Source organism: Bos javanicus, chromosome 18, assembly GCF_032452875.1.
Source record: "Bos javanicus breed banteng chromosome 18, ARS-OSU_banteng_1.0, whole genome shotgun sequence".
Classification (NCBI taxonomy): domain Eukaryota; kingdom Metazoa; phylum Chordata; class Mammalia; order Artiodactyla; family Bovidae; genus Bos; species Bos javanicus.
Genome location: NC_083885.1, coordinates 65,970,461 through 65,995,581, shown reverse-complemented (window position 1 = coordinate 65,995,581; position 25,121 = coordinate 65,970,461). Strand labels below are relative to the sequence as shown.

The window sequence follows — 25,121 nt, the reverse complement described above, 5'->3', positions numbered from 1 at the left end:
ACGTTGAGTTCTTTGGCAACGTCTCATGTAGTTGTAAAGAATCAGCTTCGATGATGCTCTCAGTTGGTGTCAACTTCTTTTTTTTTTTTTTGGTGTCAACTTCTGATGGCCAGCCACTACACTCATCTTCAAAGCCCTGTCTCCTTTGCGAAACTTCTTGAACCACCATTGTATGTTCATTAGCAGTTCCTGGGCCAGATGCATTGTTGATGTTGCGAGTTGTCTCCGCTGCTTTATGATCCATTTTGAACTCAAATAAAAAAATTTCTGGAATTTGCTTTTTGTCTAACATCATTTCCACTGTTGTTGTTGTTCAGTTGCAAAGTTGTGTCAAACATTTTGCGACATCATGGACTACAGCATGCCAGGCTTCCCTGTCTTTCACTATCTCCTGGAGTTTGGTCAAACTTACATTCATTGAGTTGGTGACGCCATCCAACCATCTCATCCTCTGTTACCCTCTTCTCTTCCTGCCCTAAATCTTTCTCAGTCTAAAATAAATATAAAATCAACAGCAAGTAATATCATTACCAAAAAAAAATGAGAAATGTGCATTCAAATTATATATAACATAACCACATTTATTTAGAATGTATTCCAATATCAATATTTGAGCAAACTCCAGGAAAAAGTGAAGGACAGGGGAGCCAGGCGTGCTGCAGTCCATGGGATTGCAAAGAGTCAGACTCGACTTAGCAACTGAACAAAACAACAAAAACAGTATCAAATGGCAAATTTGAACAAGCAAAAACTGCAATTGCTTTTGCACCAAACTAATAACTTCGAGTCTAGATGACTTGTACTGGTTATTTTATTGTTGGTGACCCTACAACTCAGCTCATAAAATGCCCTGCTGCTGCTGCTAAGTCGCTTCAGTTGTGTCCGAGTCTGTGCAACCCCATAGATGGCAGCCCACCAGGCTCCCCCGTCCCTGGGATTCTCCAGGCAAGAATACTGGAGTGGGTTGCCATTTCCTCCTCCAATGCATGAAAGTGAAAAGTGAAAGTGAAGTCCGTCCAACTCGTAGTGACCCCAGGGACTGCAGCCTACCAGGCTCCTCCGTCCGTGGGATTTTCCAGGCAAGAGTATTGGAGTGGGGTGCCATTGCCTTCTCCGATAAAATGCCCTACTTTTTCCAAATAAGGTGTCCTTGACTCACCCTCCCTTTACTTTTCATTTTCATCTGGCTATGACGAAATGGAACCAGATGGAGCCCTTCACTTGCCATGGGGTGATCACATTTTGGACATCTCTCAGAGGGAGCATGTCCACGGAGAGCATAGATTCTACTACCGCTCTGGTCTTTTCCCATTCAGAAACCTCAGTAACAGCTCAGACACAGCCCAGACTTCTGTAACAGAGGCATCCAAAACGGCTGTGTGGCCCAGTCTTGGCCACCCCATCACTCAGAGAGAGCAGGGCACCATCCAGCAAGCTCCCGTAACCAAAATAGGAGGGGGCCTGGACAAAAGGGAAGCAGTTTCATCACACACGTGTAACACATTCTCCACTCACCCTTGGTAAACAGCTCTGCGTTGAGAGGCCTTCTCCACGCCTTGTTCTCCATATTAGGGGCTGGACTGCAGTCCATGATGCACAAACTTGAACCCCCTGCCTGTTGGCGCTACCCTTAAAATACTAACCTGTCCACAATCTGACCACTGATCCCCATTCACCTTGATTATTGCATTGGTTCAAAAGTCATCACGGTCCTTCCCTCACCCTCTTGAGCCTATTCTCCTCACAAAAGCCAGAGTGAGTGATCCTTTAATGAGGCCAGGGCCTGTGGCTCCTCTGCTCAGACCCATGCCCTGGCTCACAGCAGAGCCTTTCTGATGCCCCCAGGCTCTCTCCAACCCGTCACTCACTCTGACTATCTTGCTGCTGCTGCTGCTGCTAAGTCACTTCAGTCGTGTCCGACTCTGTGTGACCCCATGGATGGCAGCCCACCAGGCTCCCCTGTCGTGGGATTCTCCAGGCAAGAACACTGGAGTGGGTTGCTATTTCCTTCTCCAGACCATCTTACTGTTGTTGCAACTAAACAATAGAAACGTGGGTGGACAAATTAACAGGCGAGGCGAATGGGGAGGAAAGAGTAGGGGCCAGGAGGGCCAGAATCCTCTGGGCAAGGGTTCCTCCTAACTCCTTTCCTGGGAAGGAGGCCTTGGTTCAGCAGACTCAAATTCTATTCGTAACAAGGGGTAGGGCTTCATACGTGAGCCGAAGCTCAAAATTAGGTTCCTTGACCGAAAAGGGTACATAACAGCCCTTCCCTTACAACTCTTCAACTACTGAATGAAAAGGAAAGCGCTTCAACAGACTTCAACGAAGTTACCACAAAGTGCGGCTACCGTGAGCTGCCATTTTACGGACAGGCAAACTGAGGCTCGCCGGGCGGCGATTTACCGAGCTTCCCCACCCCCTTGCCGGCGCGGTCCGCGTCTAGGACGGTATAGCCCACCTCGTCAAGGCCTCGGACACTGCTGTCCCAGTAAATCCCTAGGAGGCGGAACTTGTAACAAGTGCCGCTTCAGGACTTGGCCAAGAACGCGCTTCCGGTCCAACCGGAAGCGCGCCCCTGGAACTACCACTCCCAGTAGCCCACGCGACGCGTCCCCGTCGAGGCAGGGGGAGAGGCCGCCATTGTCCGCGGCTGAAGTGAAGCGGTCGCCCGGGCGGTGGGGTTATTACTGTTGCCGCTGCCGCCGGCCCGGAGGATAGGGAGAACGGGCGGGGAGAGCTGGCGCCTACACTTGCGCCTGGCTCGCCTCCAGGGCAGGTCCCTTGGCCCGCCTCTGGCTTCGCGGAGGCGCTGGATCGACTGGGAGGGCCCGGGTGAGCCCCGCGCGTCGGGCCTTTGTCCCCCGGGCGGGAACCCTAAGCTCACGGCCGAGCCGGGACGAATGTGACCGCAACAAAAGCCGAACGCCCTCGGCGAAGCGAGCGCGAGCTTGTCTAGCTGCCCGCTGAGAGCAGGGGTCACCGGCCAGCAGGGGTGGGAGGCCGGCGGCTGCGATCCAGGTGAGGTCCGCCGTTACCGGGACGGGCTGTGAGCCTCGCACCCACAGCGGGAGTGCGGAGGAAGTCTGGGATGAGAGGCCAGAAGGCAGGTGGCGAGGACGCCTCCGAGGCCGTCCTTAGGAGTCCACCTTGTCTTTCCCGACGGGCGTTTCTCGTGAGAACCCGTTCTCATTTGTCATAGAGGGAAGTCAAAAGTGACCTGGGAACAGCCCGGGCCTCCTTTAAAGGTGCAGTGACCGGATGACTTGGTCAAGTTGCAAACAAGCGTGCAGAATATTTAGTGTGCCAACTTGGAGTTCGGGCGCAGATCCAGGTGCTCCCGGTGCCCATTGGGCGTTCCAGTGCTTTATACACGCTCCCAGGAATTCGCAGAGCTCTGCCAGTTGGCGTTGGTGCCCTCCGAGAGGTCGCAGAACTTGCATAAAAGTCTAGAATTTAGGGGGTTGGGTTGGTGTGGCCTCCAAATCTGGTTTTCTGTTGGCCCCTGCACCAAGAGACAGATTTTTTTTTCCTACCTAAGATTTACATAACTTAAAATTAACTATTTTAACGTACAAGTCCGTGGTTTTCTTGTGCGTTCAGAGCGTTTTGCAGTTATCACCACTATATAATTCCAGAACATTTTCATCACCCCTCCCCCCCGCAAAAAAAACAAAACAAAACCAACCCACCCTGAACCATTAAGCTGCCACTCGCCCGTTCTTCCCTCCCCTCAGCTCTAGGCAACTACTTACATATGAATATTGTAGGTAGGTTTTACAACAACTTTTGTTAAATCAATAGAAAAGCTACCTCTTCGTTGTCAGTACCCGTCTCATGAGAACTGTTAACAAATTTCTCCCCCCTCATCCTGGACCATGCCCTTTTTTCAGCTAACCCGAGTCATTCTTCATTTTTCTTCAGGAATTTGTTTTTGACTTGTAAATTGTTTTCTTTCAGTGCTCTGTAGAAGTCTTTTATTGTTTTTGTGGATGTGTTCTCCTTATACCCACAGTCTTTGAGAAAAACCATTTTTTGTCTTTTCCTACTTTTGTTATTAGTTGGGTTTTGCAGTTGGTTTTCAATAATCACCCAAATCCACTGCTCCTCGGCGAGCTTCTGGTGGATTAATCCTGCAAGATGGCTGCCATCAACCCGTGGGGTTCATGGGGTGAGTACAAATCCTGTTTCATCTGGGCTTCCCTAGTGGTGACCTGCTGTAGCTAGGGGTCAGAGCTGTAGAGGGCCTAAGGGTTTTTGGGATTGGAGGGGGTCTCTTTATCTTGGTACAGAATTAGAACTGAGTGAGGTTGTTTTGTTTTTTAATTGGTTGTTTGTATAAAAGATAATGTAATTTTCCTGTGTTTTATAGTTCTCTCCTGAGAAGTCTCATTAGTTCTAAGAGATTTTTCTGGTGATTTGTGGAATTTCTTGGAAGACAGTCATCTACAACCAAAATTTCTATACCATCCTCATGTTTTTTACTTGTTTTATTGTTTTTCACTGTATAGCGTTGGTTTATAATTTAAGAACAACATTAAATGGTGTCAGTAGTGTGTTTTATTTTTAAGTGACATTTCATGTATCTGTCATTAAAGACATCAAAAGACCAGTAATGTTTCTTAAAAATTAAATGATGTTCAATTTTATCAGATACTTCTCCAGCCACTTAAGGAGTTACGTTCTTAATTGTTCAGTAGCTGTATCATATCAATAAATTTCCTGAAAGTGACCCACTTGTGCATTTTTGCTATAAATCTAGCTTATGTTTTTTTTTCCCCCCACACGTCCTTGGGCTCTATTTATGGAATTTTGTTGTGCACATTAGTGAGATAGGTCTCCTTTTCCATCTTGTTGCCTTTAGTCACTAGGATCAGTGTCACAGTCCTTTCCTTTCCTTGTCCTAACCTGACCCTCTGGTGTAGGTATCCTTATGGACCAATCCTGGGGAATGACGACTGTTGACCCGTGGGCCTCCTGGGGTGAGTCAAGACCCTGTTTCTTCATCAGACACATTGGTTACTATGTGGTGGTCTCTCCCATCAGTAACCTGCCATTGCTGGAAATCAGAGCTGGTGGGGAGAGAGGAGAGGGTCTGGTCCAGATCCGTCTCTTGGTAGAGCTGGAACAGGGAAGGATCTGAACACATCACTGAGGAATCTAGCGATGAAATTTCCAGAGCAGGATGCATGTGTAGCCATTTAGGGCTCAGACCCAGAAAGGCTGTGAACAGGCACTTTCGCTACGACAGTGCCTCAGGACAACAGGGGATGGGTCGTGTGTTTAGATTTATTGTTTAACTTCTCTGGATCCCACTGCCTTCATCTGTAATGTGAGGAAGTGGATCTTTTCCCTTGCCCAAATGGGACGGACAGGGTCTGGAAGTAGTACTCAGCTGGGCCACTTCTGGCAGAGAGAGCTGCCTCTGTGACTTGACTTTCCTCCCCCAGCTCTGTGCCCTCAGGACTCTACCTGGCAAATGGAGGAGACCGCCGAAGAGAGGAGGAGGGCCCCAGGGCTCCCAACAGCCCAGGCCCAGGTGAGATGGGGCTTCTCCTTTTATCTGACGGGTTGCCTTCTTCCTAAGGTGTTGAGGGTGTCCCTGACCATCCCAGTTGATACGGCTCCTCAATTTACCACAGCTAAGGTTTGGATAGAGAAGGAATCAGCCAGAAGTTTATTGATTTTTGAGCATGGGTAGGGAGAACTCAGTTTTCCATGACTTGGAGCCTCACTGTCAACCAGCCTGTTCAGAGTCCTTGAGCCCCAGCTGTGCTGTGGGCTGTTTGGTAGATAAGGGTCAGTCCCTTTTGGCAAGCAGTCCCCTCTCCCTTTTCCCTTCCACCTTCCCCATGTATTCAGTGCCTGACTCACATTGGTCCTATTTGCTGAGCTCTGTGCTTAGGGAGGGGAACAAGGTCAATTGTGAGCCCCCATCCTTAGGAGCTCGCAGCCCCCTTTCCAGGGTGGTTTAGTCAGCTCCTGAGGCCTCACCATCTGCCTGGTGCTGTACATGTGATTCAGGACACAGGCCTGAGGTGCTTAGAAAGGCCCTGATCCCTGGAGGAGCTGAGCACAACGGATGCCTTGGAGGTGGGACAGAGTCTGCATAGAGGCCATGTGCCACAGCTGGGGTCCTTTTGTTGTGGAGAGGGAGGCTGCCTGGAAGATAGGATGCACCTGAGCCAAGAGGTGAAGGAGACACATCAGCCAGATGGGCATAGCCTGGTGAGAGAAACCTGCCTTCTCTAGCACCATGGGGACACACTGCATGGCCAGCATCTGGGTGAAGGCTGACCATAATTTGATTTTAGGCCAAGAAGGCCAGGAAAAACCTTGCTGTATCCTGAATGCCTGCCACAGAGTTGGAGCTCCATCCTGGTTGTAGTAAGGAGCCGCAGAAGTGTTGGGAGCAAGAAGCACCAGGGTCTAATATGTAGCTGGAAGGATGTTCCTGGCAGGGGAGTGAAGAGAAAGGGACTGGAAAGCAGGCTGGCGAATCAGGCTTCAGTCTGATCGGCACCTGGAAGCAAGATCTGATATGTATAAGGGAGGTGAAGCAGGAGGACTTTGTGATTATTTGGGTACAAGATTGGCTCCTTAGAGAAACAGAGCAGCAGAGTTGATGTTGGAGAGGTGTCATCCCCCTCCTCCCCTCTTGCCAAGCCTCCTTATTGGAGGCAGCCACTTAAGAACTTTTCTATAACTGTTTTGTGAAAATATTATTCACATACCATAAAGTTCAACCTCTTAAAGTGTGTAGTTCTGTGGATTTTTTAGTATATTGGCTGCAGAACTGCAGCCATCACCAGTATCTAGAATTTTCATCACTCCAGAAAGAAACCTTATACATATTAGTAGTTACTCCCTGTTTTCCCAACTCCCAGCTCCTGGTAACCACTAATTTACTTCTCTCTGTGTTTGCCCATCGTGGACATTTGATATAAAGGGAACCATATAATATATGGCCTTTTGTGTCTGCTTCTGTCACTTAGCATGTTTTGACAGGTTATCGATGTGATTATCATTTATCAATTTTTTCCTTTCTCATGACACAGAAATAGCCATTTTTAACTTACTGTTTCAGTTTTTTAGAAGTGTGTTGGTCGCTCAATTGTATCCAACTCTTTGCAACCCCATGGACTGTAGCCTGCCAGGCTCCTCTGTCCCTGGAATTCTCCAGGAGATAGTACTGGAGTGGTTAGCCATTCCCTTCTCCAGGGGATTTTCCCAATCTAGGGATCAAACCCAGGTCTCTGGCATTGCAGAGACAAATTCTTTACTGTCTCAGCCACCAGAGAAGGGTTACTTTTAAATGAGAGATTTTTATTTTAATTCTTTGAATTTAGGTGTATCCTAATGATTTTCTACTATGAAAGACAAAAATAGTTCCATTACTATATTTAGGTTTTTCATTCCTAAGTCACAATAATGAATCAAGCAAATGGGAGATACTATGATATAAAAATGTTAATAACATCTTTGCCTAACTTTGTGTCTCCCACCAACTTAAAAAAAAAAATGAACAAAACCTCCCACAGTTTAAAAGCTGACTGGTGAAGTTTGTCATAAGTGTGCTGTCCCCACATGGCAGCGCTGCTGTCTCTGGGAGGCAAGGCCTGAATCGTGTGATGCAGCGTGGTGGTTGTCTGGCATCAAAAGTTGAGTGACTGATGTTTGCTGCTGTTACAGTGTGCAGTCATTTTTAGATTCTGTAACATAATCAGTAGTGAAGCTAGACTAGGTTGAAAGATGGGCCCTGGATCAGTTGCTTGGGAATAGAAGTTAGCTGCAGTGAAATGCTATGAAGTTCTAATAACCACTGTGCTGCACTTAGCTGGCAATATTTGTGAGGGTTTCTGAGAATTATTAGAGTTAATGCCAAGAAAATAAAATGGAGAATTCAAATAACACCACCCTCCAGTGTCTGAAGAGTTGTAATTTATGAGCACATACTCCTGGCCCTCTCTCTACACTCACTTTGGATCTTTCCCTCTGGGAAACTCAAGCCTTGAATATGTGAGTTTTGTATTAAGTGAGGTTTTCAGAAACACAGACAAGAGCCCATTCCACCTCTGTTGTTCCCTCCAAATTAAATATTTATTGAAATAAAGTATTCACCTGGTGAAAACATCAAATGGCTGTCATCCCTTGTTATCGGTATAGTCTGATTTTAGAAACATATTGGTTAGTGAAGTTTTAGCTAGTGGGAGTCCAGATCCCATTATTCTGATGAACAGGGAAAATAATAATATTCCAGCCCATTAAAAAACCCCAGCCAGCCACTCCAAATGTGGAAACTCTTAAACCCCTCCTTAACAATCCACCAAAGTTTTCTGCACAATAAACTTGCATATAAGACATCAGTTAATGGAATACTCTGCCCCCATCATTGATTGTCTCAAGGATGAACACACTCTAGTTACATTTTCCTTTTCTGCGAAGAGCTTGCCCTAAAACAGTAATAAATCATGAAGTTTTGAAGATGCCGAAGAGTCCATCTGAATTTCTCTAGGTTCCATGAAGGGGCCAGTGGTCAGAGAATTCAGGTAATGGCAGGAACAATCAGATGAGATACCGCCAGGCAAACAGCTGAGACCCAGCTCATCATGCCCTGCGTCCTCCCATGGTTTAGAGTGTGGCTGGTGTATCAAATTTCATAAAGTGCCTTAGAATGTCTAGATAAACGCTTATGCTACTGCTGCTAAGTCACTTTGGTCATGTCCGACTCTGTGTGACCCCATAGACGGCAGCCCACCAGGCTCCCCTGTCCCTGGGATTCTCCAGGCAAGAACACTGGAGTGGGTTGCCATTTCCTTCTCCAGTGCGTGAAAGTGAAGTCGCTCAGTCGTGTCCGACTCTTAGCGACCCCATGGACTGCAGCCTACCAGGCTCCTCCTTCCATGGGATTTTCCAGGCAAGAGTCCTAGAGTGGGGTGCCATTGCCTTCTCCGATAAACGCTTATACATGTATGCAAAGCCATCTGTCCAAAAATGTTTACAAAAATTTGGGTGAAATATCTTTGCAATTCATCATGGCAGATAATAATTTGGAAGATGGGAATTCAGGTAAGGGTTACCTGAGAATTGGAAGGGCTCACTCCTACCTAGAGGTGGGCCCTTCTCTGCCCTGTCCCCTTGCTCCTGAGCATTAGATAACAGTGACACTCCTCTCCCAGCCCCACCTCTTCTCCACAGCTGGTGAGGCTAGGTGCCTGTCTCCTGCCATCTCTTCCTTCTGTTTCATCACCAGCCTCAGTTTCGCATTTTCCTTTGTGTCCCTAAGGCCTCCGTGAATTGTGGGCCCTGATGTTGGGGCATGTTCTGCTGGGGGTCTTTTTTTCTTTCTATTTAGCAGACCATGGATCCTTCAGTTTTAATGACATCTCTCAACTCTGGAAATATGTTTTATTTAGATTTTTTTGACAAATTCTATAGCTATAGAAAAATATAAAAAGTGATAAGCTAGACAGGGTCCCTCCCATCACTCCAAATGAACAATTGTTAATGTTTTGCTGTATTTGCTTTGCTTTCTTTTTTAGTCCCCAATTACATTCTTCTCCCACCCTTCCTGAGAACAGCCACTTACAGCGAGTCCATTTTCATACTATGTAGATAGTATGATACATGTAGATAATAAACTGTAGATATAAGGTAATAAATAATCGTATACTTTTTAACAAGGCTTTATACATGTTTTCTTTACACCTTTCAAGGTCAATTTTGAGGTCCCTCCATTTGAGTGTAAAGATCAGGTGCATTTCTTTTTGCCCCATCAAAGACATGCACTCTATATTCATCTGTTCTGTGGATAGGCTTATAAGTCCTCCCTCCCTCTACCATTTTTCCTATTTCAAACAAAGCTGTGTGGACATTACAGTTTTACTTGTATGCACATGTAAGTTTATCTAGGCATACTCCTGGAAGCAGAATTTTGCTAAGTTTTAGGCATATGTGTTGTCAGTATGACCTGTGCTGCCACATGGCTCTGAAAGAGCAAAGCCCCTTCTCAGTCTCCCCACTCTGAGGGAAGGTGTCTGTTTCCATCTTTGCTGCCACTTGACAGTATTAATATTGGGTCTTTTAATTTTTGCTTACCTTGAAACCAAGGAAGTGTATTACTTGAATTTGCATGTCCTTGATTGTTTGTGGGGTTGAATATCTTTGCATGTAGTTACTGGTCATCTGTATGGCTTTCTCTCTCTGTCTCACTCCCATGTCTAGATTTCTGTAGATTCTGTTGATATATAAGCATTTCATGCTTTCTGGATCCTGAATCCTTGCTGTGTATGGATTATCTTCTCCCAGTCTGTAGCTTGTCTTAACTTTCAGTTCAGTTCAGTTGCTCAGTCGTGTCCAGCTCTTTGCGACCCCATGGACTGCAGCACGCCAGGCCTCCCTGTCCATCACCAACTCCCGGAGTTTACCCAAACTTACGTCCATTGAGTCGGTGATGCCATCTAACCATTTCATCCTCTGTTGTCCCCTTCTCCTCCTGCCTTCAACCTTTCCCAGTATCAGGGTCTTTTCAAATGAGTCAGCTCTTCGCATCAGGTGGCCAAAGTATTGGTGATTCAGCTTCAACATCAGTCCTTCCAATGAACACCCAGGACTGATCTCCTTTAGGATGGACTGGTTGGATCTCCTTGCAGTCCAAGGGACTCTCAAGAGTCTTCTCCAACACCACAGTTCAAAAGCATCAATTCTTCGGCGCTCAGCTTTCTTCATAGTCCAACTCTCACATCCATACATGACTACTGGAAAAACCATAGCCTTGACTAGACGGAACTTTGTTGACAAAGTAATGGCTCTGCTTTTCAATATGCTGTCTAGGTTGGTCATAACTTTCCTTCCAAGGAGTAAGCGTCTTTTAGTTTCATGGCTGCAATCACCATCTGCAGTGATTTTGGAACCCCCCAAAATAAAGTCTGTCACTGTTTCCACTGTTTCCCCATCTATTTGCCATGAAGTGATGGGACTGTATGCCATGATCTTCGTTTTCTGAATGTTGAGCTTTAAGCCAACTTTTTCACTCTCCTCTTTAACTTTATGATGTCTTTTATCAGGGGAATGTTTTTTGGTATATTTTTGTCAGATGTATCTGTTTTTGCTTATGGCTAGCATTTTATGTAAAGAAGTCCTTTATTTTAAAACAAAATCCCTTCCTGTCCTCCTTTATATTGCTTTCCTGAGGTTATTTATATGACCTCCTGACCTGATTGCTGTGTTTTCTGTCTCTTCGTATTCTGTAGATTCTTGTACTCCAAGCCTCTTGTATCATCCTGTCGTGTTTTATACTGAAACTTTCCAATCTGGGGATTAGAATTTCAGATCATTGAAAGTTCTATGTGACTACAGCCTGGATTCTCTGTCCCCTTGGCTGCTAAATTCAGTCTCCACCTGTGCAGATGTTTCTCCTGTGTTCAGGGGCCCTCCGATCTGTTTGTGTTTACCAGAGAACTGTGTGACTGTGCAGCTGAGCAGCTTTGGTTCTTGACCTCACTGCCTCCTTGTCTCTCTTCTGTCTCTCCTGACAAGTCTCATTCTAAACTGCATGGACCTGGGTGGGCCACGATCACCAGGTCAGTTCTGCCTGCAGTTTCCTGGGTATACAGCTGACTGTCAGGTCATCCACAGACCCCCTCCTCTCTGCCTGTTTTGGGCTGAAGGGGGTCTCAACTCCAGGGCGGTCACTCACCTGGGCAACCTGAGAACCTCTGACACGCTTTCCCATCAGATAGAGTGGCTGGCAGGGGGGAGGGGCAACTGGCAAAGGTGACCTGAGTACAGGCCTTTAAGCCTGATTTTCACTCCTGACTTCAGTGGCATTTAAACCCAGAGCCCGGAGCCTCTCCTGGGGTGCTGCTTCCACTGCAGCCCCTTCTCACGTGCAGAGTAGGTCTCTGGTGTTTCATTGGTCAGCCACACTCCTGCTCCCGATCTTACAGGAATGTGTGGACCACCACATGCTGATGGCTTCTTTTCTTCACTGGCTTTTCTTTTTTTTAAAATATGGAATGCTTCACGAATTTGCATGTCATCCTTACACAGGGGCCATGCTAATCTTCTCTGTATCGTTCCAATTTTAGTATATGTGCTGCCGAAGCGAGCACCACTGGCTTTTCTTTAAAACTAGGTGGTTTTGGGGACTTTGGTTAGTTGGTCCAGTGACTGAGACTGTGCTCCCAGTGCTGGGGTCCCAGGTTCAATCCCTGGTCAGGGAACTAGATCCCACATGCTGCAACTAAGACCTGGCACAATCAAATAAATAAAAATAAATATTAAATATTTATTAATTTAAAATATTAAATATTAAATAAAATAAATATTTAAAAATCACCTATTTTTAAACCTGTTAGTTTCCTGTGGTGCTATAACAGATTACCACAAACAATGACTTAGAGCAACATGAATTTATTCTCTTGTTCTGGAGCTCTAAGTCTAGAATGGGACTACAGGGCTCTTATCTTCCTGGAGGCTCAGGGGAGAATTGGCTCCCTTGCTTTTACTCAGTTCTGGAGGCATCTGCATTTCTTGGCTCATGGGCCTTTCCTCCATTGTGCATCACTCTGAACTCTGCTTCCATTGTCTTATTTTCTCTGATGCAGACCCTCTTGCCTCCTTCACTTGTAAGCACCATTGTGATTACATTGAGCCCACCTGGATAATCCAAGATAATCTCCCCATCTCGGCATCCTTAATGTAATCACATCTCTGTAACTGTGACATCTTTCGTCATGTTGAGGTAACGGTCATTAGGATGTGGACGTCTTTGGCAGGACCATTATTCAGCTGACCACAGACAGCCACATTCATCAGCCTTAGCAAATGTCACCTTTCAGCTTTCTGCCTTTGCATCTATTTGGATACCTTAAAAAAATATAGATCCTATGATAGGCCATAATGGAAAAGAGTGTTTTTTTTAAATGTATATATATGTATAACCGAGTCAATTTGCTGTACAACAGTTATAAACAACATTGGAAATCAACTATATGTCAATAAAAATTTAAAAAAATAAGTTTTTTTTTAAAAGTTGAGTGTTAGGAAAAAATGTATTTTATAGCAAAGCTCAGATATTACATTGTTTCACCCATGTTTGTATCTGAGACATACCCACCTTTTAGGAAATGAACACAATACCTTTATCACACCCAACAAAATTAACAGTAACTTATTACTTAGTACCAAGCCTGCATTCACTTTTCCCCACTTGTCCCCAAGATATCTTTTGCAGTTGGTTTACTCAGATCAGGATCCAAGCAGGGATGGCACATTGCATGTATTTCATATGCTGATGAAACCAGGTCGCCTGCCTTATTGGTTTGCCTAATTTTGCCCTTGTGATGTCCTCAGATGAGTGCCTTCATCCTGCTGTCTCCTGTAGATGGATAATTGAGCTAGAGGCTAGAGCAGTTACAGGCCTTGTATTTTGGGCAAGAGTCCTTGACAGGTGGTGCCGAGCCCCTCCTGTGTTGCATCAGTGGCACAAGTCGTCTGTTGCCCCATTTCCAGACGACGTGATGGATTAGTGGGTGCAGGTGCAGCCGGCCTGATCCCTCCATCGTAAATTTCCACGTCTGCTTTTCACCTGTAGTTTGGCAGTCATCACTGATCATTCCCAGAGTGCCAGGGTCCACTGTTTTATTCGGGGTTGCGAATTCTTTCTAGTGATTTTCTTCCTTCTGTCTCTGTTAAAGGTGGTTGTTACTTTCTAAGTATTTGTGTGGGGATCTGCTGGGGTCTTTGAAGGAGTGGGAGATGAACTTGTGGCTCATTCCACCTGCTTGACTGTTGCCAGGGTGTGGGCTTGGACATTGGTAACTGTTGAACTTCGACGCCATGTAAGTAGTGCCACCTTCCAGGGAGATAGCATCCTAAGAGCACCCTGGGCAGGAAGCATGGCCTCCTGCCTGGGCCCCCTGTTTTGGCGAAAGCTTTCACTTTCATGTCAGATTCAAAGGATTTGTTAACAAAATAAGCCACTCGCTATATACAAATAAGTAATACAGATATTTGTCAGAGAATTATCTTACTTTCAATATACTAACATTAAAAGAGAAATAGAGTGGAGGATACATCACTAAATTGGGTTTTGACCAACATCCAGACTTAAACAGTGCTGCGAAGTCACAAGTCACAGCACATCCGGAGTCCCATCTGGGAAAAGGTTCCAGGCAGCGCATCCACTCTGTGGGTGAGACTTCAGAGACTGCAGTTCAGGTTCCTGCTTATAATCCCAGGACGGAGGCAAACTGAGATCATCATCGATATGTGACCGAACTGCAAGCCTTGTTTCATGTTCATGCTGTTTGTTTTGTCTTGTAAAACTTGGAATGTTGCTGGGGCTTGGGGTTTGGTTGGAGCTTGGTTGGCCAGGCCCCCTTTAGGGGCGCAAGGACCTCAAGATTCCTCCCTCATTTTATCTAAGGTGTTGCAAGTCTTGCACTCAGCACGCAGTTACTCCCAGTCAGGGCACTGTCCACACAGGTTAGAAGCAAGGTCAGAGACCTGTACTGCTTTGTCTCTGAAGCCTAAACAAGACTATTTTTTAAAAATTTCCCTAACACCCCTGAGTGTATCACTCTGGAAGTGCAGTGAGTTTATGCTTTGTGCACACTTAGGTTTTGTGCACTTCTCTACCTGAATGTCACATTTAAGTAAAAATGTTTACATTACCCAAAAATGTAGAGGCAGCTGCCATTAAGAAAACTGAGGCCTGGGCAGGTCTTCAAGAGGAAAACCCATTGTCATTGAGGAGTCCGAGTTTTGGGAGGGTTTCACCATAGGAGGTTGTGATCAGCAGTTGTAAATGTTTTTTGAAGTAAGAGAATCACTGGAGCAGAAGCAATTCTGTGTTTCAAGCCAGTTGTGTGAAAGGGGTGAGGGGAGCAGTTCAGACCAGTAGAGAAATCTATACTGAAGACCCAGCATGAGAGCTGGCCCTCATCAGAGATGACAGGCTTGGTTTATGAGCCATGACCCACAGGGATGGAAGGAAGGCGGCTGTATGTGGTTGGAAGAGAAGTGTTTAATAGGCTTTGTAGAGGTTCACCAGATGCTATGAGGGGAAGCACACCGCACACGTGTCCATTCAGTGGGTATTTGTCTTGAGGGAATTCTGTGCTGACCTGGAGGAGAGGACCATAGTGGATAGACAGGCCAAGAGAGAGGCCTCAACAGGAGCAGGGGCTGTGGGGTTTGTAGCACACGTCCCACAACACACAGCTCACTCCCCACCGCCCTCATGAGGGAAGACATGCCCCTGCCCCACGCTGGAAGTGCCCAGATACCTGAGACTCACTTTGATGGCTTCAAAGGACTGTGCAGGATGCATTTGTTGCAAAAATCAGACATCCTTTAATTTTTCTAGTGGGTATTCCTGGTTGTTTTTCTTAAAAACGTCAGTTTGAACTTTTTAGAACTCAAAGTGCTTTGATAGCAACTGTTAGTGGTTCTCCTTGGCTTGGACAGCTCTGCTCAGTCCTGGCCCACCCCACCTCCAGTGCTTGGGAGGCTGTCCTCAGAAACAGTCTGGGAGTGGAAACTTCTCTCTGTGCCCAGGAAGGCAGCCTCTGAATGTTTAGAGAGCCCTTCCAGGTCCTGGATCCACTTGTGGAGCAGATGTCAGCCCCAGGCTCTCTGCTCTGTGGTCAGGGCTCATGCTCTGCGTCCATCCTGGTCCTGGTTTTAGTCTTGGTCTCACTAAGTGTCTGCAGCTCTGGAAACGCAGGAAGAACTGTCCAGATACTACCCAGTGTTACTAGAACTGAGCAAGACTTGGGAGAGAGCTGCTCATTTTTATTGTGGTTACTGTGAGCCCAGGTATCCACTTGTCTAAGAGTACATTTCAAATGCAGGGCCCTGGCTGGCTCCCAGTGAGACCTTATCCACATCAGTCAGAATATTGAATACATTCAGGGCAATTCCTCTATGTTCTGTCTCCTCCCCAACGCTGTCAGCCCTACTCCCTCCCCAGAAAACACTAGATGGAATGGGGGGCAGGGAGAGGCGTCTCCAGGTTGAAGAGGAACATGTCTGGTCTTTTAGGAACCAGTGACCTTCAATGATGTGGCTGTGGACTTCACACAAGAGGAGTGGGGGCAGCTGGACCTTGTTCAGAGGACCCTGTACCGTGACGTGATGCTGGAGACCTATGGGCACCTGCTGTCTGTAGGTAAGCTGCTGGCTGGCTGAATAAATGAAGCTGTCCTTGCAATACCCTCTGCTGCTCCCTGTTTACCATCTTACATGAGCCTCAGGAGGGCCGAGGTGATCATGAGCCCTGAGGTTCAAGGATGGAGTCCCTACTGATCATAAAGTATGAAGTGAAGTCACTCATGGAAAGAGTAGGGGAAGGAGGGTTACATGACTACACAAGTCCATGTTTTTCCTCTTCATGTAGGGAATCAGATCACCAAGCCTGAGGTCATCTCCCTGTTGGAGCAAGGAGAAGAGCCATGGTCAATGGAACCAGCATATCCTCTTCAAGGCACTTGTCCAGGTGAGAGCAGGCCCCAGGTGGGAGTGAGGAACCTTCCTCCAAGCCCTACTTTTTGAGAAAAGGGCTGAGGCCATGAAGAGTTCACTTCCTCAGAAAGCATCACAGTTCCTTCCAAGAAGCTTCATCCCTTGTACTATTTTCAGAGCAAAAATGCCCACCTTCTTAACAAGGTAGCAATTTTTGTATCCTGCAGTTTCCCTCCTTACCTCTCATATTATCTGCTGTCCCTTTTGTCTAAAAAGACTTCTCATTCAGTTACCTGCTTTTTAATTTTTTATTGCAAAACTTGTATCCTTGTAGTCACAGACTCTGCTTTCCAAAAAAAAAAAAAAGTATCAAAAAGTGATTGTTTAATACAGATAATGTATCTACATGATTTAAAAACTCAAAGCTATATAAAATGGGTAAGTGAAAGGAAGTTTCATTTATACTTATTCACACTGTTCTTATCCTCCAAAGAGACACACAGAAACACACACAGGTAACCCCTTTCCTTTTACTATAAATTTTTGGTTATTTTACTAGTGGTTGTCCTGGGAATTATAATTAACATCTTAATTTGCAGCAGTTTAGTTTGGATTTTATGTAATTGTCTTTTAAATCAGATAGGAAACAAATAAAAATGCAGTTATACAGTCTTGGATTTTCCCAAGTAGTTACCTTTATTGGTGGTCTGTATTTTGAGTTATTGTCTTTTCATTTCAGTCTGAAGAACTCCTTTTAGCGTTTCTCATAGGGCAGCTTTACTAGCAAACTCTTACCTTTTGTTTTATCAGGGAAGGTCTTGATTTCTCTATTTTTGAATGATAGTTTTGCCAGGTATAGGATTCGTGGTTGACACATTTCTTCTTTCTGTCCTCCCTGGTTTCTGATGAGAAATAAGCTGTTAATCTTGTTGAGGATCCCTTGTGTGTGATGACTTGCTTCTCTCTTGTTGCTTTCTTTGACTTTTGAAAATTTAACTACAGTGTATATATATGTGGCCTTCTAGATTCCCAGGAATATGTTAGAACTTTTCAAAGCTCCTATGCATATCTCACTCCTCAGCTTTTCCTTTCATTTTTTGGTTAGTATATCGTTTGCCCCAACTATTTTGCATCATCTCGGACAGTAATTAAAAAAAAAAAAAAGACTTCTTAAAACTTGGCCTGGAAATGTTTGACAGATCCCTACTTCCTGGAAGCTTTTAGCACTGTGCAAGTTCCCACAAGTCTTTCAAGTGGGATCTTTCTGGGAATCACCAAACAGCTCAGATAATGACTATTCTTTGGGAGTGAGGCTTTGAAAAAGCTCTAGCTTTGTTCTGTTTCCTCCAGCACCAGAAATATGGGATGTTATTTTCCAAGGCTACTGCTGAGTTGAGGAGTCAGAGATGGGATTAGGGTAAGTTAAAATGCTACAAATCTGTTACTATCAAAATTAACTTATTCTCCTTGAATAAACTCTCTCTGGGTCACTGCACAGCTTTGGTTAAGCATATAGACACAATAGTTACTTTTCACCTTTCCAAAGGTGAAATACAGTACACATTGTTCTGTATTTTGTTATTTTTAATTTAACAATATACTGTGCTCTCTCTTGAGTCCTAAAGGTGGACATCTTCCTGTCCACTCTAACGAAGTGGGCTTTTGTGGGGTCTTACCTGTTGCCCCCATCTGGATCTGAAAGCCTGTACCAAGGCGTCATAATTTCCGGTAGCTTTTATGTGCTGACCTTTCTGAGTAATCATCCTGAGCCCTGTGGTTCCACCAGCTCCAGCTTTACACTTCTGCCTTCTTGCAGATCATCTCAGCTGTCTCCTTGATACTGATAGAACCAGGAATCTCACTTTCCCTTCTGGCTGGTGTCCCCGTCTTCCTGATGTGTATTCCTTGTTCAGCCTTCTGTGAATCCCCGGAGCTGGAAATGGGAAGGTCATCCTGACTCCCTGTTCTTTCCTCTCTAAGAAGGAATCTCTCTTCTCATCCAGCTCAAGTTGCTGAGTAAATTTTATTTGTTATGAGCCTCTCAGGTGGTATTTCTAGATTTACATCCCTGAAGTCTTCCATTATGAGGCCTCTGCCAGTAAATCTACAATGACTTGGATTACCTTTTAAATAACTGACTCAATTTCAAGACCTTCCTATTTTCTCTATTTTCTTTTTCTCTCGTTATTTCCTGCCTAATTCCTGGAGTTTACTCAGCTGGCATCCTTAAGGATGTGTGATGCCTTTGCTCATCACAGCTTGCATGCCTTTGCTCATCACAGCTTGCTTCTGCTTGTGCCATTCTGGCAGTCTGTATTTGAGCCATGCTCGAAGGCTGAGCTCATGTCGTTTCTTGTGGGTGAAACCTTCCTGGATGGCTTCTGTCATGCTGATCTCCTTTTCTGGCCTCCCACCTGCTTAGCATCTACAGCCCCACAGTCACAGTGATGTATAGTGTTTCGATTGTCCTTTCATCACAGAGATTATAATTTACAGGTGAAAGATATGCTCAGGCCACAAATACTGGTTGTAAAGCTGGTCAGAAATTGTTTGGTCAGTGACTTGGTCAGCTACCATTTAAAAAAGTTTTTTTACTGGGAAAATTCAAAAGCTATTTGAAGATCATTCCCAGACTTCTGGGGCTTCCCTGGTGGCTCAGCAGGTAAAGAACCTGCCTGCCAATGCAGGAGATGCAAATTTGATCCCTGGGTCGGGAAGATCCCCTGGAGGCGGAAGTGCAACCCACCCCAGTGTACTTGCCTGGGAAATCCCATGTACAGAGCAACCTGGTAGTCCATGGGGTCACAAAAAATTGGACACAACTGAGCACAAAGAGGGACTCTCTAACTTCTAGGAGTGAAGCTTAAAATTGATAATAAATGCCAGTTCTTTAGCAGAGTAGAATCTCTCTCTCTTGTAATGGACTTGGGTAGTAAAAGGGGAAAATAGTATATAGTGAAGAAAGCATAAAAACCTGAAGAAAACCAGGGTCTAGGTCCATATTGGGTTCCTGTAGCTTTTAGACACTGTGGTATGTTGAATAATGATCCCCTCCTCCCTCCACAAAATGTCCACATCCAAAGCTGAATATGGTGCTTTATGTGGCAAAAGTGGCTTTTCAGATGTGAGTTAAACTAGGAATCTTTTGAGATGCAAAGATTATCTTGGATTGTCCAGATGGACCCATTGTAATCATGAGACCCTTATAAGAGTGAGTATCAGAGACACCGATATGATTGACAGAAGTAGAGATAGGAATAATATACTTTGAAGATAGAAAGAGGAACTACAAGTCACAGAATGCAGGCAGCTTTTTAAAGCTGGGAAAAGCAAGGATATGGATTCTCCCCCAGAGCTTCTGAGGGAAAGCTATTCTGATTTTAGCCCAGTGAAAGCCGTTTATAGCCTCTGACTTTCAGACTGTGAGATGGGTGATTTGTTATAGCAGCAATAGGAAACTAGGAGACACCCTTCCGTTGCTGGAGGACTGATAACTCAGGGTGATGATAGGTGGCTTCCACGTATTGAATTTGCCAGACATTTTGTTGGTTTTACAATCTCATTTAGTCTTTGGAAAACTCACCTAAGGAGAGTGGCAGAGCCAGTAATTAAATACAGATTATCAGACTGTAACTCCTGTACCTTTTTCATTGCAGTATTCTGTCTTTCAAGTCTGTCTCTTCTGCCATCACTCTACAAATTATTCTGCAGTGTTAAAAGAACTTTAGGAGTATCCTTAAACTTTGTGATTTTTGCCCTTTGGGCAGATGGTTTTGTGTTACTGAGTGAACTCTGTGGAACAGGAAATAAGGCTTGACGCCTTGTTGGTGATACTTTCACTTAACACCCCTCCTTTTTTTGGTAGGTGTCAAAATAGGAGAGCAATAGGACATTATAACATAGAAATTAATTGACATGCTTTAATAATTTAAATATTAGTTGCTGAGGGGCTGCTTGTTCATATGTCTTTTGCTTAACCAGTTGTTATTTTTTCACCTTAGTAGTATTGAATGTGTCAGGATCCTCCAGACAACACCACCCCCCCTCCACCAAGTTCAGTAATTCTCTGGAAGTACACACTGGACTCAGAAGGCATTAAACTCAGGGTAGTGGATTGTTACAGTGAAATAATACACAGCAGCCTCAGCAGAGGGTAAGGTGTGTGGCGCCAAGTCCAGAGGAAACCAAGTGCAGGTTTTCAGTAGTCACTTGTTCTGGTCCTCCTTTACACGGGGAATGTCCCTAAATGGGTTTATTCATATTCATTACGCGTTGTGTGTTCTATTTAACTACTTACGCTCACTCTTTACTATTTTCCTCTTTCTTGTTATGACGTTTCTCTGGGTTACCAGTCTATTTGGAAACAAGTTCACAGTTGCCTTTTCAATAACATGGACAATAAATCTTACCTCGTCCACCCTACTCTTAGAATTTGTTTCTCTATACTCTCATGGACTTTTTCTATTTATTTCAGAATGGATGAAAAATCTTGAAAGCAAAGCATTGATCCCAACACAGAGCATACTTGAGGAGGAACAGTCCCATAGCATGAAGTTGGAGAGATACATATGGGATGATCCTTGGTTCTCCAGGTTAGAAGTTTTGGGATGTAAAGACCAATTAGAAATGTATCACGTGAACCAGAGTACAGCTATGAGGCAGATGGTCTTCATGCAAAAGCAGATACTATCTCAAAGAGGCTCTGAGTTCTGTGAACTTGGAGCAGGGTGTAGCCAGAGCTTAAACATTGTTCCATCTCAGAAAGTTTCTCAAGTAGAACATTTCTATAAGCCTGATGTAAATGCTGAAAGTTGGAGATGTAACTCAGCCATAATGTATACTGATAAGATTACCTGTGAAAATAATGAGTATGACAAAGCCTTCTACCAGTCCATGCAGCCTGTTCACCCTGCAAGGGTACAAACTGGAGATAATCTTTTAAAATGTACTGATACTGTTAAATCTTTCAATCATATACTGCATTTTGGTGATCATATGGGAATGCATACAGGAGAAAAACTCTATGAATATAAGGAATGCCATCAAATCTTTAACCAGAGCCCATCATTTAATGATCATCCGGGAATTCATATTGGAGGAAACCAGTATGATTACAAAGAATATGAAAACATCTTTTACTTTTCATCCTTTATGGAACATCAAAAAATTGGTACTGTAGAGAAAGCATATAAATACAACGAATGGGAGAAAGTCTTTGGGTATGACTCCTTCCTTACACAACATACAAGCACTTACGCTACAGAGAAGCCTTATGAATATAATGAATGTGGAACATCTTTCATCTGGAGTTCTTACCTTATCCAACATAAGAAAACTCATACTGGAGATAAACCCTATGAATGTGATAAATGTGGAAAGGTTTTTAGGAATCGTTCAGCCCTTACTAAACATGAACGGACTCACACTGGAATAAAACCTTATGAATGTAATAAATGTGGAAAAGCCTTCAGCTGGAATTCTCATCTTATTGTACATAAGAGAATTCATACAGGAGAGAAACCTTATGTATGTAATGAATGTGGGAAGTCTTTCAACTGGAACTCCCATCTTATTGGGCATCAGAGAACTCATACTGGAGAGAAACCTTTTGAATGTACTGAATGTGGGAAATCTTTCAGCTGGAGCTCCCATCTGATTGCCCATATGAGAATGCATACTGGAGAGAAGCCCTTTAAATGTGATGAATGTGAAAAAGCTTTTAGGGATTACTCAGCCCTTAGTAAACATGAAAGAACTCACTCGGGAGCAAAACCATATAAATGTACTGAATGTGGAAAATCCTTCAGCTGGAGCTCCCACCTTATTGCCCATCAGAGAACTCATACAGGAGAGAAACCCTATAACTGTCAGGAATGTGGCAAAGCATTCAGAGAACGTTCAGCCCTAACTAAACATGAAATAATTCATTCTGGGATTAAGCCCTATGAATGCAATAAATGTGGAAAATCCTGTAGCCAAATGGCTCACCTTGTTAGACATCAAAGAACTCATACTGGAGAAAAGCCCTATGAATGCAATAAATGTGGAAAATCCTTCAGCCAGAGCTGTCACCTTGTTGCTCATCGGAGAATCCACACTGGTGAGAAACCCTACAAATGTAATCAATGTGAAAGATCCTTTAACTGTAGCTCTCATCTTATTGCTCACCGGAGAACTCATACTGGAGAGAAACCATACAGATGTAACGAGTGTGGAAAAGCATTTAATGAGAGTTCTTCCCTTATTGTACATCTGAGAAACCATACTGGAGAAAAACCCTACAAATGTAATCATTGTGAGAAAGCTTTCTGTAAGAATTCTTCTCTTATTATTCATCAGAGAATGCATAGTGGAGAGAAACGCTTTATATGCAACAACTGCGGAAAAGCCTTTACTGGTCACTCAGCCCTCCTCCAACACCAGAGAATTCATAGTGAAGAGAAACTCTGTGAATTGAATTGATGAGGTTTTTATTTTATTGTACACTTGATAACACACTGAAAAAACCCTATAAGTATAATCAAGCGGGGAAATTTTAATAAGAGTTTAGTAAGACTTCTCCCCCTATTAATCAGTAGAAATTATCTTTGTAGAAGAAACCTGTGAATGAAAAGAATAAGTAAAAGCCTTCCACAGTTATGTAGCCCTTGCTTAAAATCAAATAAGTACAATGAAGAGAACTCGAGACTCCCCTCATGGTTCACCAGGAATCCTACTTGAGCAACATGAACATAGGGAATGAAACGGCTATTAGTGAGATCTCTACTGTTTGTGGCTCAGAGTGCATTGTTATGGAAAAAACTTTATCCTAGAAAAGTATTTTCAACTGGAAATACACTGTTTTGCATCCAGCTGGAGTACTGAATGGAAGCCTTACAATAACATTTGTGCATCATTATGGAAACACAGATTGTGCTATTGTAAGAGGAGGGTCTGGGTGCCCTTTAAGAATAGAATATGGAATACTAAACCTGAATTTAAGAAAAGAATAGTATTGAGTGGGATATTTACTGTTGATCAAGATTAGCCTTAGGAAAGAGTAGTAAATGAGATTACTAATGATGGAAAGGTTACTGTGCAGAAGTATGAGACTGATGTTCTTGGAACACAAGGTGATACTTCCTAACCCAGTGTGTCAGTGTCCATGGTTTACTTATGACTGCAGTTGGACAATTAGTTTGTAATCTGTTCTAGGCAATCACATAAGTTATAATTATGGACACTGAGTCAGAACGCATAACATAAAGGAATAAAAAGGACACGAAACTGTATATACATATCCACTAGAACATCTGAATAGTGTATTTGCATAAGGACTGGAAATACTCATGGGTAAATTAACCTAATAAGATTTTAAGTTTTACAAACACATACAGCACTTACTGTGTACTAGACTTTTTTTTAAATGCTTTTCAGATATTAACTTATTCAGTCCCCTTAATTCTATAAGATAGGAACTATTATTATCTCAATTTTACAAGTGGGGAAACTGAGGCACAGATCATAAGAAACCTACCTAAGGACACACAACTAGTTAGGAGTAGAGAGATTGACTCCAGAGTTCATGTTTATAACCACTGTGTTACGCTGCCTCTGCAGTGATTTTTTTTTTCCCCTTAATGTGTTTTTAAAAATTTTCTTCACTGTTTTTATAGTAGATATTTGGTAATAAAAATCAAATTCCTAAACAATGAGAAAGTTATCTGGCTCTTTGCCTGTGGAATTTCTGGTAATATGAGAGCAAAGCTCCCTTTGAAATATGAAGTCTAGATTGGATGTTGAGGATCACTGCATTTTCTGGGCTCTGGTTTCCCAAGAATTTCACCACCTCCATCCCTGAAGATTATAGTCGACCAGGGGCTGGAGGACTCGCTGGAGGTTTGGGCAAATCAGAGGAATGCCCCTTGATGGGTTTAGAATTACCCTTCATGAGGCAGAGGGCAAGAAACACCTCTGCACAGGAAATCCCCGTTTCTCAAGGTCTCCCTGGGATGCAGTGTTTCCTTATCTTCTCTAGATGAATAGATTGCTTGATAGTAGGGAGGACTCAGAAGGGAAGAGAGATCATCAATCATCTCATAAAGTGAGGAAGTTTCTCTGCTCAGAGTGGAAAGAGGGGGTAAGATGAATAGGAGGACTTGGGTGGTATTTCTTTGGTTCACAAATATTTCCTGTGTTCCCCTAAAGTTGGGCCATTATTTGGGACCAACAATCCTTCCTGGATAGGTTTCAACGGTATTGGTTAGAAATCCAGGGTACAGAAAGTTCATCTAGTTCTCTAGGGGTCCATGACGCTCCAAGGGGTGAGAAGCAGTCACCTGCTGGTATTGTGGGATGCTGTGTTCACTATCTGATGCCTATAGCTGGTGCTTATATAGGTGGTATCTGATCCTACCTTAATGTATAGTTAACCCAATAAATGTTGCAGGGGTAAATTAATTGGATTTCTCATGTGATTTGTGCAAAGATCATTGAAGAGTCTAGAGCTATCAGCATTATCTCTGTAAGAGAAAGCAATCTAATGTATCAAAGAGTTGTACTGCCAATATATGGGAATTGTATTCTAATACCCAAAGAAATACACTTGGAGTGAACCCAGATTCTCTTGATTTAGTGACTCCAGAGGGTTTTGGAAGTCATATACAATATTC

At 43.9% G+C, this 25,121-nt stretch overlaps 1 protein-coding gene and 1 non-coding gene across 6 annotated transcripts in view; one reads left to right on the top strand and one right to left on the bottom strand.

Moving 5' to 3' along the window:
- The first annotated feature begins 2,587 nt into the window (after window positions 1–2,587).
- The window catches only part of LOC133229803 (zinc finger protein 606), a 24,949-nt gene continuing 2,415 nt past the window's right edge, over window positions 2,588–25,121 (top strand). The window contains exons 1-8 of one of the 5 annotated variants that reach the window (XM_061386554.1): window positions 2,588–3,021; window positions 4,062–4,171; window positions 4,926–4,982; window positions 5,451–5,539; window positions 16,051–16,177; window positions 16,406–16,504; window positions 17,821–17,887; window positions 20,945–21,033. In XM_061386554.1, coding sequence (XP_061242538.1) covers window positions 4,141–4,171; window positions 4,926–4,982; window positions 5,451–5,539; window positions 16,051–16,177; window positions 16,406–16,504; window positions 17,821–17,861 — 444 coding nt within the window. In that variant the 5' untranslated portion in view covers window positions 2,588–3,021; window positions 4,062–4,140 and the 3' untranslated portion in view covers window positions 17,862–17,887; window positions 20,945–21,033. Of the gene's footprint in view, window positions 3,022–4,061; window positions 4,172–4,925; window positions 4,983–5,450; window positions 5,540–16,050; window positions 16,178–16,405; window positions 16,505–17,820; window positions 17,888–20,944; window positions 25,071–25,121 lie in introns of those variants that run through there. The other 4 variants (XM_061386553.1, XM_061386555.1, XM_061386550.1 and 1 more) reach the window with 4 other exon arrangements.
- Window positions 12,007–12,113, bottom strand: LOC133231220 (U6 spliceosomal RNA). The gene has a single exon (XR_009731095.1). It is a non-coding gene; the product is annotated as a U6 spliceosomal RNA (small nuclear RNA).